Source organism: Trichosurus vulpecula, chromosome 4 (assembly GCF_011100635.1).
Source record: "Trichosurus vulpecula isolate mTriVul1 chromosome 4, mTriVul1.pri, whole genome shotgun sequence".
NCBI lineage: Eukaryota > Metazoa > Chordata > Mammalia > Diprotodontia > Phalangeridae > Trichosurus > Trichosurus vulpecula.
In genome coordinates, this window is record NC_050576.1 from 135,568,311 (window position 1) to 135,582,411 (window position 14,101).

The 14,101-nt window shown below is 41.6% G+C and overlaps 1 protein-coding gene across 2 annotated transcripts in view; it reads right to left on the reverse strand.

Moving 5' to 3' along the window:
* Positions 1-13,215, reverse strand: part of EFCAB2 (EF-hand calcium binding domain 2) — a 104,613-nt gene extending 91,398 nt beyond the window's left edge. For both annotated transcript variants that reach the window (XM_036756173.1, XM_036756172.1), the window contains exon 1: positions 13,179-13,215. In XM_036756173.1, the coding sequence (XP_036612068.1) occupies positions 13,179-13,203 (25 nt within the window). In that variant the 5' untranslated portion in view covers positions 13,204-13,215. The remainder of the gene's footprint in view (positions 1-13,178) is intronic.
* Positions 13,216-14,101: the final 886 nt, after the last annotated feature.

Here is a 14,101-nt window from a genome sequence, read left to right on the forward strand (position 1 = left end):
ATCTATCTGATAAAGAGGAGTACTAATTAGTTTTGTTGTCCAAGATCAAGGCTAATAACAGTAGTAATTTGCACTTAGATAGCAATTCAAGGTTTACAAAGCTTTTCCCCTCCACAACCACCAAAGACATTTCACAAATAAGGAAACTGAATTTCTGAACAGCAATGTGGCTTACTCATATTCACGCGGCTGTTAAGCAGCAGAGGCCTTTCTACAACCTAGAGCTTTTGACTGTAAACCTAGAATCTTCAAGGACCACAGGCCCTACAATAGGATCCAAGGATTCAGAGCTGGAAAACACCTTAATAAAATCTCTTAATTTTGTAAATGAAGAAATTGAGTCTCACAAGGGAAGAGTAAAGTTCCTACATGGATTAAGGAGCAAGGCTGGTCCTCTCTGATTTCCCCATCCAGTGGTCTTTCTTTTCATTGAGGCCTCTTAAATCTATCTCGTTCGGGGGAGGATAATTATGACTCACTTCACATCAACAGAAGCGAAGAATACAAATTGTAAAACAAATCCATATTTCCCCGTTGATTTACATCATAATTTCAGTTTCATTTACCTATGGGAAAAGATACAGCTAAAAAATTATGAAAATCATACTTAAGAACAGATGAAGTCATGAAGCTGAAGGAGCTAAAAAGGACATTAAATAATCTGGAGAGGCGATAGACTCAAGGCCCAGAGACAATCCATTTTGGACATGGCTGTTGTGTAGATTTACTTTGCTTGACTATCTTTATTACAAAGATTTTTTTTTCCTCCTGGTTTTTAATGAGGGGTAGAATAGGCAAGAGAAAGGGAGGCAAGTGATTAAAAAAAAAGAGGTTAAATGAAACTTTTCTAAACAAACGCACAGAAGAGAACAGAAGGAAGCACAAGCAAGTTGGATAGTTATGAAAGTATGTGGAATTTTTTTTTTTAAGAAAACAGTATGAAACAAATGTAATCCTTGTTTGTGTTCTGCTGTGTACATGTAACTACTCTTTTTTGCTGGTGGTACTGTTTGAATTCCAAATTTTAAAAAAATTAAGTGGAGAAAAAAATAATTCAATACATGTGCAATATGCTCCATAAATATCCCCAATAGCGGTCATGCAGGCTCTGCTTAAACATTCCTAGTGACAAGGAACTAACTACCCAATCAAAGAGTTCCATATTCAGAAAGTTTTAACGGAATGAAACTTCTTATATTAAATCAAAATCTGTCCCCGAAATTTATACCCCTTAGTCTTAGTTCTCCTCTCTGAAACTAAACAGAATAAGCCAAATCTGAACAGCTGCGTGACTTCAGGCAAATGATTTAACCTTTCTGGGTTTCAGGTTGCTCGTTTATTTTTAAATGAGAAACTAGTCCCTTGCAGCTCTAAAATTCTATGACTTAAATATTTTTTATATGAGGCAACCCTCCAAATATTTAAAGATAGCTATTATGTGCTCCCCAAGTACTGTCTTCCTTACATTGAACATCACTTGCTCCTTCAATGTTCACGTGACATGATTTCCGGTTCACCATGCTGGTCACCTTTCCCTGACTTTGTTCCGGTTTATCGTTGTCCTTCTTTATAGTGTGGTACCCAGGCTCTCCAAAATACTCCTTCCATCTGGATGCTGAACAGCACAAAATACCACTAATAGAAAACAACACACTTCTATTCCTGTAGCTTAAGACTGCATTAGCTTTTTTGACAACCACCTTATGCTTTCAGCCCATAGTGAGTCTATAAAAAGCCTGAAATCTCTACTTTTTTTTCTTTACACTACTACCTAGCCATGTCTCTCCTACTATTTACCTGTGCAGTTTTTTTTAAACCAGAGAAAGTACAAGACTTTACATTTGGCCCAAATAAATTCCATCTTGTTAGATGGATTGTACAGTGCAAACTTTACTCATCAAATGTTTTTTCTACAAGACTAGAACTGACATGGGTATTTTCTCTGAGCCTCAGTTTTCTTATAAGTAAAATGGAAATATATTTATACTACACCTCTTTCACAAGGTTGATGTAGAAAAAGACCTTTAGAATAAAGCCCTATATGAATGTGAGCTATTAGAATACCCAGCCCTAACTTAGCCGTTATTTATTTTAATTGTCCTTTTCTGCTTTTTCAGACACCTAGGTACTACAGTGGATCAAGCACCAGACCCAGTCAAGAAGATCTGAGTTCAAATCTGGCCTCATACACTTTATTAGCTGTGTGACCCTGGGCGAGTCACTTAACCTTATCTACCTCAGCTTCCTCACTTGTAAATAAGCTGGAGAAGGAAATGGCAAACCACTCCAGTATCTTTGCCAAGAAAACCCCCAATGAGATCACAACATTCTTCTTTTTCTTAAATACAATACACCTACAGAATTTCTTTGTCTTATTGAAGCTTACAACCTGGCAGGAGGCACAAATATGTAGATGATTTAAAAATTCTTACCAAGCAAGACATCAAAGAGCATAAATTATAAACTAACAATCTGTAATTACTAAGTCCTAAAGGTATAAAACGAAAGCATCCATTGGATTTGTTGCTATTTGACCAAATGAGTATAATTACTTTTGTCCAAAGCTGAGGGTTGTCAAGGGATAAATATCTGCTCTGTAAACAATGAAGTTAATATATAAAGGAGATTCCCCCCAAAACTGGCTGCCTACTCCAACAAAAGCCTAAAATTCTCACCAGCCCAAGGACCAAAAAATCTAATGTGAAGTTTCAGTAAGTGACTTTTTCCACCCAAGAGCTGCTTTAAAAGTCAGCTAGAAGCTCATGGGCACTAAGAAAGGGAGTTTCTGGTAAAGCCAGCTCCAGGGGAGGCAAACAAACCTACAGCCTCCCAGCTTGATTACAGATAGGCCATGACTCTAGCCTCCTAAGCAGTGTATCTGGAGGCAGCAAAAGCACAGGATCCCCTAAGAAAGCCCCAGGGTGACCTGAAATCCACACTGAGTCCATTGCATGCCACCAGAAGCAGCAGCTACAAGTACAGCATAGCATCGCTCAGACCAGAACAGCCCCCAGCACTGAGGGGTCCTGAGGTCCCTAGCACTGTTCTGAGATACTATAGAAGATTCAAGGCTCTGAACCCAAAGATTCAGGGGGGCCTAAATTTGGAAGACAGAGAGGTCTGTACATGAACCCACGTGTTTCAGGGCAAGACCAAGGAGGGCCTACCTACCTGATGAGGGCACAGTCTCTGGGAACCCCCTTGAGTCTGGAGTGCGGTCTCTGGGAGCCCCCTTGAGCTGTCCCTGAGTCTTCTGGCTGGATCTGGCCTTCCCCTAAGGCTACAAGCCTCACATTGTCTTTGGGCCCAGATCTCTCCCTCAATTGTTACTTTAGATATGCATACCTACAGTTACTTCCCAACCTTGATATCTCACTATCTTGGATCCGGGACTCTGGCTCCACCTTATCTTCCTTAGACTTCCCCTCAAGACCCTCCCTAAACCCCTCCTCTAGTCACCCCAGACCACCCCTCAATCCCTCCTACAATCTTTGTGTATATAATCTCCATCTTGCCTCCATGAAGGTGTTCAGATTCAATCTAATTCAGTAGGTTGAATCTGGCCCGCTTGTGGAAACAGGCGTCACAAGGCGGAGGGGGGGGATTTCTTAAGACAACCCATATTATTATGGTGAATCCCTAATAAACTTTGTCTTTTCCCCTGGCTGAGAAGGCTTGAGTCGAATTCTTTCGGCAGGACCCAGCGTGTAGGTATTTTGGGGCCGCGGCAGTCACCCCTAGAAACATATGGTTCCCTTACAATCATCATTTACAAAAAACCTCTTCATACCCACACAAAGAAGATGCAGCCTGGCCCTGGCACAAAGTCCCAGTTCAGAAACTAAACCTAGAAAAACGAGTAAAGCAAAAAAGACATGGGTCAGCATAAAAAAATTACCATAGCTCTAGAGATACCCCAAAATCCTGCCTAGAAGGTGAAAGTAACTGCATAACAACTTTAGGCAAAGACTTATAGGAAAAAAATGGATTTTTTTTCATTATTTTTTTCCAACCCCGACTTCCTCAAAAAAAAAAATGATTTTCCACAAAGACTGCATGAATACCTAGGAAAAAAATAAAGAAGAATTTTTTTAATGAAATCAAAATTCTGGAAGAAGGAATTGGAAGGGAAAAATAATTTAGAAGAGAAAGTGGTAAACCTTGCCCAAGTAATGTACTCCCTGAAAACTGAACGAAACAATAAGAATTAATGACTTCATGAGACAAAAAAAAAAATTAGAATATAGAAAGACTGAAAAAATAAATATGTAATATATCTGATATCTAAAAAACTGACTTGGAAAACAGGGTCAAGGAGAAATAATTTAAGACTCATCAGATTCCTAGGAAATCATGATTTTTTTTTAAATTCTGGATTCTATATTTAAAGAAATCATAAATGAAAATCACCCATATCTCTTAGAACCAAAGACAGAATCCACTGAAAAAATATATATATATAATATACACATATATATACATATACGTGTGTGTGTATGTATGTATAATGGTTTTTGTTTTTCTTGCCTTCTCAATGGGAAAGGGAGATAAAAGAAGGAAGAGAATTTGGAACTAGGGGAAAAAAGTCTATGTGCTTTGAAAGTTTAAAGTTCCAAGAAGGTCATAGCCAAAATCCAATTTCCATATCAAAGAAAAATTACTGCAAGTACCCAAGAAGGGCTTCAAGTACCCAGGAACTATATAGTCAGGATCCTATGAGATCTGGCAGCTTCTATCATCAACTAGAGGAGATCTTGAAATACAATATTCCAAAAGGCAAACATATAGGCTTACACACAAGAATAACTTATTCTGCAGAGTATAACCATGGAGGGGGAAAATGGACCTTTAATGGAAGAGTGGCCTGTCAAATATTTCTGATAAAAAGACCAGAGCTGAGTAATCACTTTGAAATACACAAGAAAAAGCTAGAAAGGTAAAATTATTTGAATAATTGGAAGCAATTGCATGATGACATAATAACATTCGAATATGAGGAAAACAATCAAGTCTTCCCTCAGGATCTTAATGGCTTCAAAAGGTATTGAGGGATTTAATTTAGAAAAACAGAGAAACTGAGATGCGCAGGTCCTTTTGTTGGGGTTGTAAGAGAGGAAATAGAAATACACTGATGAAAAAAGGAGAAAAAAGGGATGGAATCTGCCATTTTTCCTAATTGGGATTTATGAGAAGTATATATAAATATGGAGGATGGAATGGGGAGAACCAGCATCAGATGAACATGAACTTCATCTGAAATGGACAAAGGAGGATTACACAAATATATACACACATGAAGAGAAATGCAGAAATACATCAATTTCAAAAGGGAAATAAGCAAAAAAAAAAAAAGAGGAGGTTAAGAGGAAGAAAATAGTCACGAGCAAAACAAAGTTCCTAGTCCTAAAGAGGAAATTAAAAGAAAAGAAACAGAATCTACAAGTGGTACCCATCAAATGGGAAATAACTCAACAAAATACAGCATGTGGATGTAATTGAACATTATTATGCCATAAGAAATGATGAAAGAGACAATTTTACAGGATCCTAGGTAGGCCGGACTGTTACACAGTGAAGCGAGCAGAACCAACAGGACAATTTATACAAAGACAAAGACAACAATACTGTGAAGAACAAGGATGTGAGACTACTGCAATGACCAACTCTGTCTACAGAATACCCCTAATGAGGGATGTTAACCACATCCTGACTGAGTAAGGTGTGGAAAGAGACATAGGTTTTTGGATGTGGTCAAAAATGTGTGGATTTCTTTTACACGATTATGCTTATTTGCTAAAAAGATGTTATTTTATTATTTTTCCTTTTAGTTTTTTTTTATAAATTAATTTATTTTTAGTTTTCAACATTCACTTCCATAAGTTTCAAATTTTCTCCACCGCCTTCTCCTCCCCTCTCCCCTAGACGACATGCAATCCAATATAGGCTCTACATATACACTCTTACTAAACGTATTTTCACATTAATCATGTTGTATAGAAGAATGGGAAGAACAAAAAAAAAAAGAGAGAGCAAACAGTATACTTCAGTCTGTATTCAGATTCCATGTTTCTTTATCTGGATGTGGATGGTATTTTCTATCATGAGTCCTTTGAAGTTGTTTTAGGTCCTTGCATTTCTGAGAAGACCTAGGTCTATCAAAGTCAGTCATTGCACACTGTGGCTCTGTGTACAATGTTCTCCTAGATCTGCTCAATTCACTCAGCATCAATTCATAGAAGTCCAGGTTTTTCCGAAGTCCCCCTGCTCATCATTTCGTATAGCACAATAGTATTCCATTACATTCATATACCACAACTTGTTCAGCCGTTCCCCAATTGATGGGCATCCCCTCAATTTCCAGTTCTTGGCCACCACAAAAAGAGCTGCTATAAATATTTCTGTACATGTGGGTCCTTTTCCCATTTGTATGATCTCTTTGGAATACAGCGCTAGAAGTGGTATTGCTAGGTCAAAGGGTATGCACATTTTTATAGCCCTTTGGACATAGTTCCAAATTGCTCTCCAGAATGGTTTCACAACTCCACCAACAATGAATTAGTGCTCCAATTCTCCTCCATCCTCTCCAGCATTAATCATTTTCCTGTTTTGTCACGTTAGCCAATCTGACAGGAGAGAGGTGGTACCTAAGAGTTGTTCTGATTTGCATTGCTCTAATCAACAGTGATTTGGAGCATCTTTTCATATGATTATAGATAGCTTTAATTTCTTCCTCTGAAAACTGCCTGTTCAAATCCTTTGACCATATATCAATTGGGGAATGTCCTTTAGTTTTTAAAATAATAAGTTTGGGGGAGAGCAAAGTTTAGTAATACTAATACTACAAAAAGAAAGCCATTGAAACATTTTTTAATGCACAGAAGAGAACAAAAGGAAACAAAAATAGTTTTGAAAATAACATGCCTAACTTATATGCTTTAAGGATCAGTATAACATGGATATTCATAGTTTCATATACAGTCTTTTTGTGTTCAGCTGTATTATATGTGTTCTCTTTTTTGGTGTTTAAGTTTAGAATTTAAAAATAAAAAAAGATAGACCTTTTCTGAATAATATTTTATGAGGCTCTGAAATAAGATTCAAAAATATAAAGAAGTATAATTAATAGGTTTTTGGTTAAAAAAAAAACTTCTGTGTAAACTCGCTTAAAAAATGGAAGGAAAATGCTAAAACTAGCAAAATTTATCTATCCCACTTCTAACATTCCATTCAGCAATAGCAATAGAGTGAATGACTAGGCCTAGCCTGAAGACATATCCTTACACAAGTTATGTCTGCTCTCATCCCTTAGCCTCTTGCATATTGGTAAATGGTACCTGGTCTTACATATGTGTTAATTGCCTATATATCTTAGATATCAGGCTTTTATCAAACACATTTAATGCAAATATTTATTCTCCATTGACAGTTTCTCTTCTAATCCTAGTTGCATTGATTTTGTTCATACAAAAGCTTTTGAACTTTCTATAATCAAAAGGTCTATCTTATCTCTTGTGATCATCTCTATCCTTTGTTTGGTTAAGAATTCTGCCTCAGCTAATAGTTGTAAAAGGTATCTCCTTCCAATTTCCTATAATGCTTTAATGATATGACCTTTTATATTATGTTCCACTTGGAACTAATTTTAGCATAAGATCTTCATCTAAACTTTTTTTAAATCAAACTGCTTTCCAATTTTCCAAGCAGAGTCCTTCCTCTAAGTATTTCATATGTTCTTGGGTTCACAGAATGCTGGACTAATATGGTCCCAAATTTCTAACTGCCTGCTGGACATCTCAATCTGAATAGCTCAATAATACTTAACTCTGAGGCATCATGGCAGATGAGAGTGGTATAAGAAAGACTCAAGTTCCTATCTTGCTTCTGACTAGTCCTAGCTGTGTAACCAAGGTCAAATCTCTCCTAGGAGCCTCAAGCCATTCTCTAAGCCTACAAAATCACAGGCAAATTTTTACAGACTCAGCCTCAGCAAAGGCCAAAGTTATGTTATCAGTCTTCTTCCCCCACTTGTGTCTTTTGCTCCAACTTCCATACTTGTGAATGATATAATTGTGCTGCCAGGTGCTTAGGCTTAAAATTCATCAAACATTATTATGTGCCTGCCTACCATAGGCAAATCACTGTGCCAAATGCTGAGGCTGGAAAGGCAGAAGCAAAATGGTTCCTGCCCTTTAGAGAACTTGTAATCTGCTACGGGAGGGTGCAAAACAGACTTTTAGAGTTGGGTTATCTGAGTGACCATCTAGTGGAACCCATACCTGAAGGAATCCCCACTATAAGAAACCTGACAAGTGGTAAGTCATCCTGAAGGCCTCCAATGGCAGGGAGCTCAGGACCTGCTGCCTCTTGAGGAAGTCCATTTCATTTTAAAATAGTTCCAATTGTTAAGAAGTATTTTCTAACAATAAACCTAATGTCTCTTTACAATTTCCATTGCTTGTGTTCCTCAGGCAAAACTTTAAAGAGGGAAAGCACTAGAGTGTGTAGAGATCAAGATAAGCTTCACAGAAACAGAATCTTAAAGGAAGATAAAGAGGGAGAAAGGACTAGTGGGTACCTCGGAAACACCTACTGTCTAACTCCTTAATTTTTCTTTTAAAAAGTCACTTTTTTTTACAAACTAAATGTATGCTCTTAGTTCATTTTATATGTTTGATTGTTTTTGTTGATGGTTATAACGTTTTGTGCAAGTCGGTAAGTTTGGAGTTTTTAACAGAGATTTTCTACAGGGCTTACTGACAGTGTTCAAACTGATTCAGTGGTCATTTTCACTCACACAAAAAGGGTACAAAACCCATTGGATCTCTCTGCCTCATGGCCATGCCTGAATCTCTGCTTTGAATGGTGTGGGGAAAGAGCTGAATCACTGGGAACCAACAAAGTTCCAGCAGCTGACTGGTTCTTGATGGACCCCATCACAAATTTGGAGCTAAGAAGGAACCTAACAGGTCATCTAGTCCAACCTCCTCATTTTACAAATAAAGAATCTGAGACCCAGAAAGGTTAATTGATTTGCCCATGGTCACACAGCTAAGTTGCAGAGCCAGTATGTGGGTCCAGGTCTTCCATTTTTTAAATCCAGCACTATTTCTACCGTACTTGGCTTAAGACTGTGGAATTTTATATAGCAGAGGAAGGAAGCTGCAATCCTTTTCAAACGCATTGATCTTCTGGTAAGCCAATGAGGAACATAGGAGGTCAAAGAATTCCTTTGGATATTTCTTTCTGCCCCTCCCCCAGCCCCACCTGTGCAAACAAGCATTATTAATAAGCTCCTGTTGTACATCTGGCACTGTACTGAGTGCTTTACAAATAATATCTCCTTTTATCCTCACAACAAACTTGTGAGGATTATCCCCATTTTATAGTTGAGGAAACTGAGGCAGACAGGGGTCACAATGTTTGTGGCTGCATCTGGATGCAGATCTTCATGACTCCAGGCCCAGTGCTCTACCCACTGTACTACCACCTAGCTGCCTATAGGTCAGCTCCCTCATTTATTTTATGATGAAAATTTTTATTTATATTTATACATAATATGTTTGCATATCCTTTCAGTAATTACATCACCTGCTGTTGTTTTTGCGTTTGTTTTTTAATTAAATGGCAGGACATGTCACAAAATAGAAAGACCACTAGACGAGAAATTGGGAGATATTTGGGTTGTATCTTAGAGCTAGACCTGACCTTGGATGTCTAGTCCAGACCCCTCCTTTTAGAGATTACATAACTCCCCTAAAGCCTGCTAATTAATGGCTAGGCCTAGAAGCCAGTCTGGTCCTCTTTCTACTCTGGGAAAAATCACTTCATATATAGAATTAAAGCTGTCCGATACCTGACCCTGTTCAGCCCAAAACTGAGGGCCAGAGAAGTCTACTGTCCTATGAAAGGTCACAGAGGATGCAGTAAATGACAGTCAGGAGATGAATCCAGGTCTTCTGATCACACATTCAGCATCCTTTCTACTTCCCACTGTTCTTTAAAATGAGGGAGGATTAAATGACTTCTCAAGCCCTCTCTGCTTCAAAGTTAAACGTCTGTTTTTTGGAGTGTTCTCTTACTAACAAAAATAGCTCACAAATATCCATGATTAACCTGTTCACTTGCCGACAAATCTCTTCCCAATGTCTTCCCAAGTATCTACTTCTATCAGCGTTGCTAAATAAAGTAACCAAACCAGGTTCTATTTCCTGCTTCACTGCCAGCTAACCGTTAAGACCTAGGGAAACTCATTTAACCTTTATAGCCAGATTTCTTATTTATAAAGGAAGAGTATTAGACTAATGAAAATAATCGCTCACAATCTGATAGTGTTTTACAGCTTTAAAGTGTTTTCCTCCTCGCAACAACAAGGGGATGTATGAAGTGGTATTATCATTACTCTCCTTTTACAGATGGTAGAATTAAGATTTAGAAAGGTTGAGGGGCTTGTGACGTAAATGATGGGGATGACATTCAAACCCAGGGTTTTGATTCCACATTCATTGTTCTTTCCATTGAAACATGCTGACTGTAAATCCCCTTCAACTTCTAAATTCTACATGCGTTTCTTGATGTAGCTGAAAAATTAATATAAAAATAAGTCGCTTGTGGGATGTCTACATTGTAGTATTGTACTTTGTAAACAGCATCACTGAAAGCTAACATCATACATTTTAGGAAAGGTAGCATAGCAATATTCATACATTTTATTAAAAAAGAATGTAAACTCCTGCTACCTACACCCAGAGAAAGAACTATGGATTCTGAATGCAGATCAGAGCACACCATATTTTTTTCTTTCTTGTGGTTTTTCCCTTTTATTATGATTCTTCTTTCACAACAATGTGGAAACATGTTTAATATGACTGTATATGAATAGCCTATATAAGATTGCCTGCCATCTTGGGGAGGGGGAGAGGGATGGGAGGGAAAAAAAATTGGAACTCAAAATCTCATAAAAGCAAATGGTAAAAACTAAAAAACAAATTAAAAATTTTAGTGTTAAAAAAATGTAATTTCCTTGAGGCCAGAGTCTGTTTTAATTCCAAAGAGTATTACTGCTAAAAATGGATAAATTATTACAGCAGATGTATATGTGTCTCAATTGGCTTTCTGTGGCACAGCAGAAATTCATAGCTGGAAGGGGACTTAAAGGCATCAGATGAAAATAATGTTGAGGTCTGAGGGAGTTAAGTGATTGACTCAAGTTCAGTTTTCCTAGTTTCAGGGTTCTTTCCACAGCCCACCTCAAGATCCACAAATGCTGATAATATGCTTTTATCTTTTAAGGTGCTAAGTATTAATAAGTATTGTTTTCCAATTGCTTTGCTGGGATTTTTCAGAGTACAAATCATTTATCAACCTCAACAGAACTATAGTAATATTTAAAATATTAAACAAGTGGTTTAGTAATCTAAATACTAGGTTTCAAATACTCAACAAGCATTTATTAAATACCTACTATACATGCCAGGTATTCTCTAAGAGTTGGGGATCCAAGGATAGGCAAAAAAAAAAAAAAAAAAATTCCCTGCTCCGAAGAAGCTTAGTCCAAAGGGGATATCAGTGCAAATTATTTATCAATGTCAATAGGACTACAGTCATGTTTAAAATATATAATGGGATATGGTCTAGTAACTTAATACTAGGCTTTAAATACTTCACAAAGATTTATTAAGAGCCTACTATATGCCCGGCACTGTGTCTAATATGCCTTGGGAATAAAAAGAAAGGCAAAAAACAGCCCCTGCTCCCAAGGAACTCAGAGTTTAAATGGGAAGACAATATGCAATGATGTAAAAACAAATTATTGACAGAATAAACTGGAAATAATGAAGTTAATGCGCTAGAATTAAGAGGGGGGCGCGTGGGAGGGGGGCATGCTGGTGGGATTTGGGCTAAGGAAGCCAAGGAAGCTTTTTTTCCCCGGTGTTGAGCCCTAAGGCAGGTTTTTGTGGTTGTTTTAACGTCCAGTGACACGGTGATCCCCTATTCCAGGGCCTGGCACGGGACAATAGGTAAACTGCGCCTCTGCGGCCCTGGACGTCTCTGAAGGCTCGCCCAGCTCCCCTCGCGCCCCCGGCCCGGGGCACTTGACTGGCCTTCTTTTCCCAGGAGCCAGTTTTTCAGATTGGGCCCTTTCTTTTTATGTGTGAGGCACCCTCCGGGGGACGAGGAGGTAACATGACGGCTTGCACGCGGCTGAAGATGGGGCCGCACGCAGGGAAGGCAGGACGGGCCAAGGCCGGGGAAGGGGGGGAGGCAGGCCTGCTGTGCCCGAGGCCCGCGAGCATCCTCGGGCCTGCTTGCGAGGTGAGCCCGGGAAGGGCAGCCTCTCGGGCGGACAGCCCCACCCCCTAGCAAGGCTTCCTGAACGCGCTTCCTCCATCAAGATCCTGGGGAGAGCGAGTGTAGGGGGTTTTTTCCCTCTCACAGACAAATAAATAAATAAAGGTCTCCGGTCTGGCTTTCTTTCCACAGACAACCCAAGGCAGGGCAGAGGCGCGGCCTTACAGGCGCTTCATGGCGCAGAAGGGGGAGGGAATCGCCGCAGCCTCCCTTCCTCCCGCCCTCGCCTTCCTCCGCGGGAAGCAAAATGGTGCCGCCAAACGGTCGTCAGGCAGAGAGACAAGAAAGGAGGCCTGACGCGGCCGCTTGGGGGCGATGGGAGGTGGAAAGAGGATCCAGGATGAACCCCGCCGGGCAGAGGCCCGGACCCCGGGGCCTAGAGGGCGGACGCCGCGATCTTCATCCGCAATACAACCACCGGGACACCATCTTTTTGTCCCCGAGCCCCCTGGACGGTGGGGGCTCGCTACAGTTTCCCGGAAGAGGAGGAGGGGGCGGCGGGAGGCGCCGAGGCGTCGCACTCAGGCACCGCGCCTGGCCTGGGGGAGGGGAAGGAAGGGGAGATGAAAGGTAGGGGGAGTATGAGAAAAAGAAGAGGGGGAGGAGAACCAAGGCGCCCCTCCCTCCCCAACTCCCGCGCTGGGCGGGGCCAAGGTCACCACCTCCCCACTCACCCCCCCATTCCCCGTACCCGGCGCCCAGTTCCCTCAGGGGGTGGCACGTACAAAGGGGCATAGGAAGGGGGATCCCCCTGGGATGCTGCCTTCTGGGCTTCAGGCTACGCTCAGCAAGCCAGGCCCGGTTCTTCCCTTCCATTGGCGGTTTCCTACCTCCGCTGTCTTTATCGTCCGCCATCTTGTTGCCGGCCCGGTCGCCCTGGAGATGCCAGGTGGCGCTGGGCGGCGGCGGGAAAGAAGAACCGCCTGGATCAGAAGGGGAAAGGAAGGGAAGAGAATGGAGAAAAACAGCAGGCCTGGCGCTGCCGCAGACGCTGCGCCTTCCATTAGGCACGTCCTTCTAGCCATACAGGAATGGGGAGAGCGGGAGTCGAAAACACGGGCACCCCCCGCGCAAAAGACCCCTCCATAGACACTCAGCGCCCCCGCAATAAAAACGTGGGCTCCGCCCTAGATCCCCAGAACCCTGGGGTATTGTCAGATAATTGCCGCCAAAGCCCTCCCTTCCCGCCCTTCACGGGGGTACCCCCCCCCCCCAACTTCAACCGCTCGTTTCCTCCCTCCCTCGTGCTCCCTAAGAATGGCTGCGTTTTTATTGCAAGATTTTTCTTAAAAAAAGGGCGGGGGAGGGGGTGCTGGGAACGTGCAGGAGGCGCCGAGGGCCGGCCGAGATCGAGCCTAAGGCCGCCCCTCCCCCTCCCGCCTTCCCTGAGGCGAGCAGCCCACGTGGGGTACGCACGGAGGCGGCCCCTCCCGCACTCTCCAGCCGGGGCCCCGGGGAAGCGGCGACCGCTTAGCAGTCGCGGCTCTCTTATTACCCTTCTGGGGGCCCTCCCTGCAACCATCCATCCCCACCCAAGCTCTCTCCCCAGGAGGGCGAAGCAGAAACGGCCGTGGCTGGGTGGCGCGGTGACTTCAAAGGACCACTGGGCAGGGAGCGGGAGGAAATCGGCCATTAGGCTAATGTTCGTGAAGCAGGAGAGCGCTAGCTGTAGTCAGATGCCAGGCTCTACTTAAAACACTGGCAGCGGTGTTGTCTAGGCTGCAACGTCAGATACCAGCCAGGAGGCAAAACA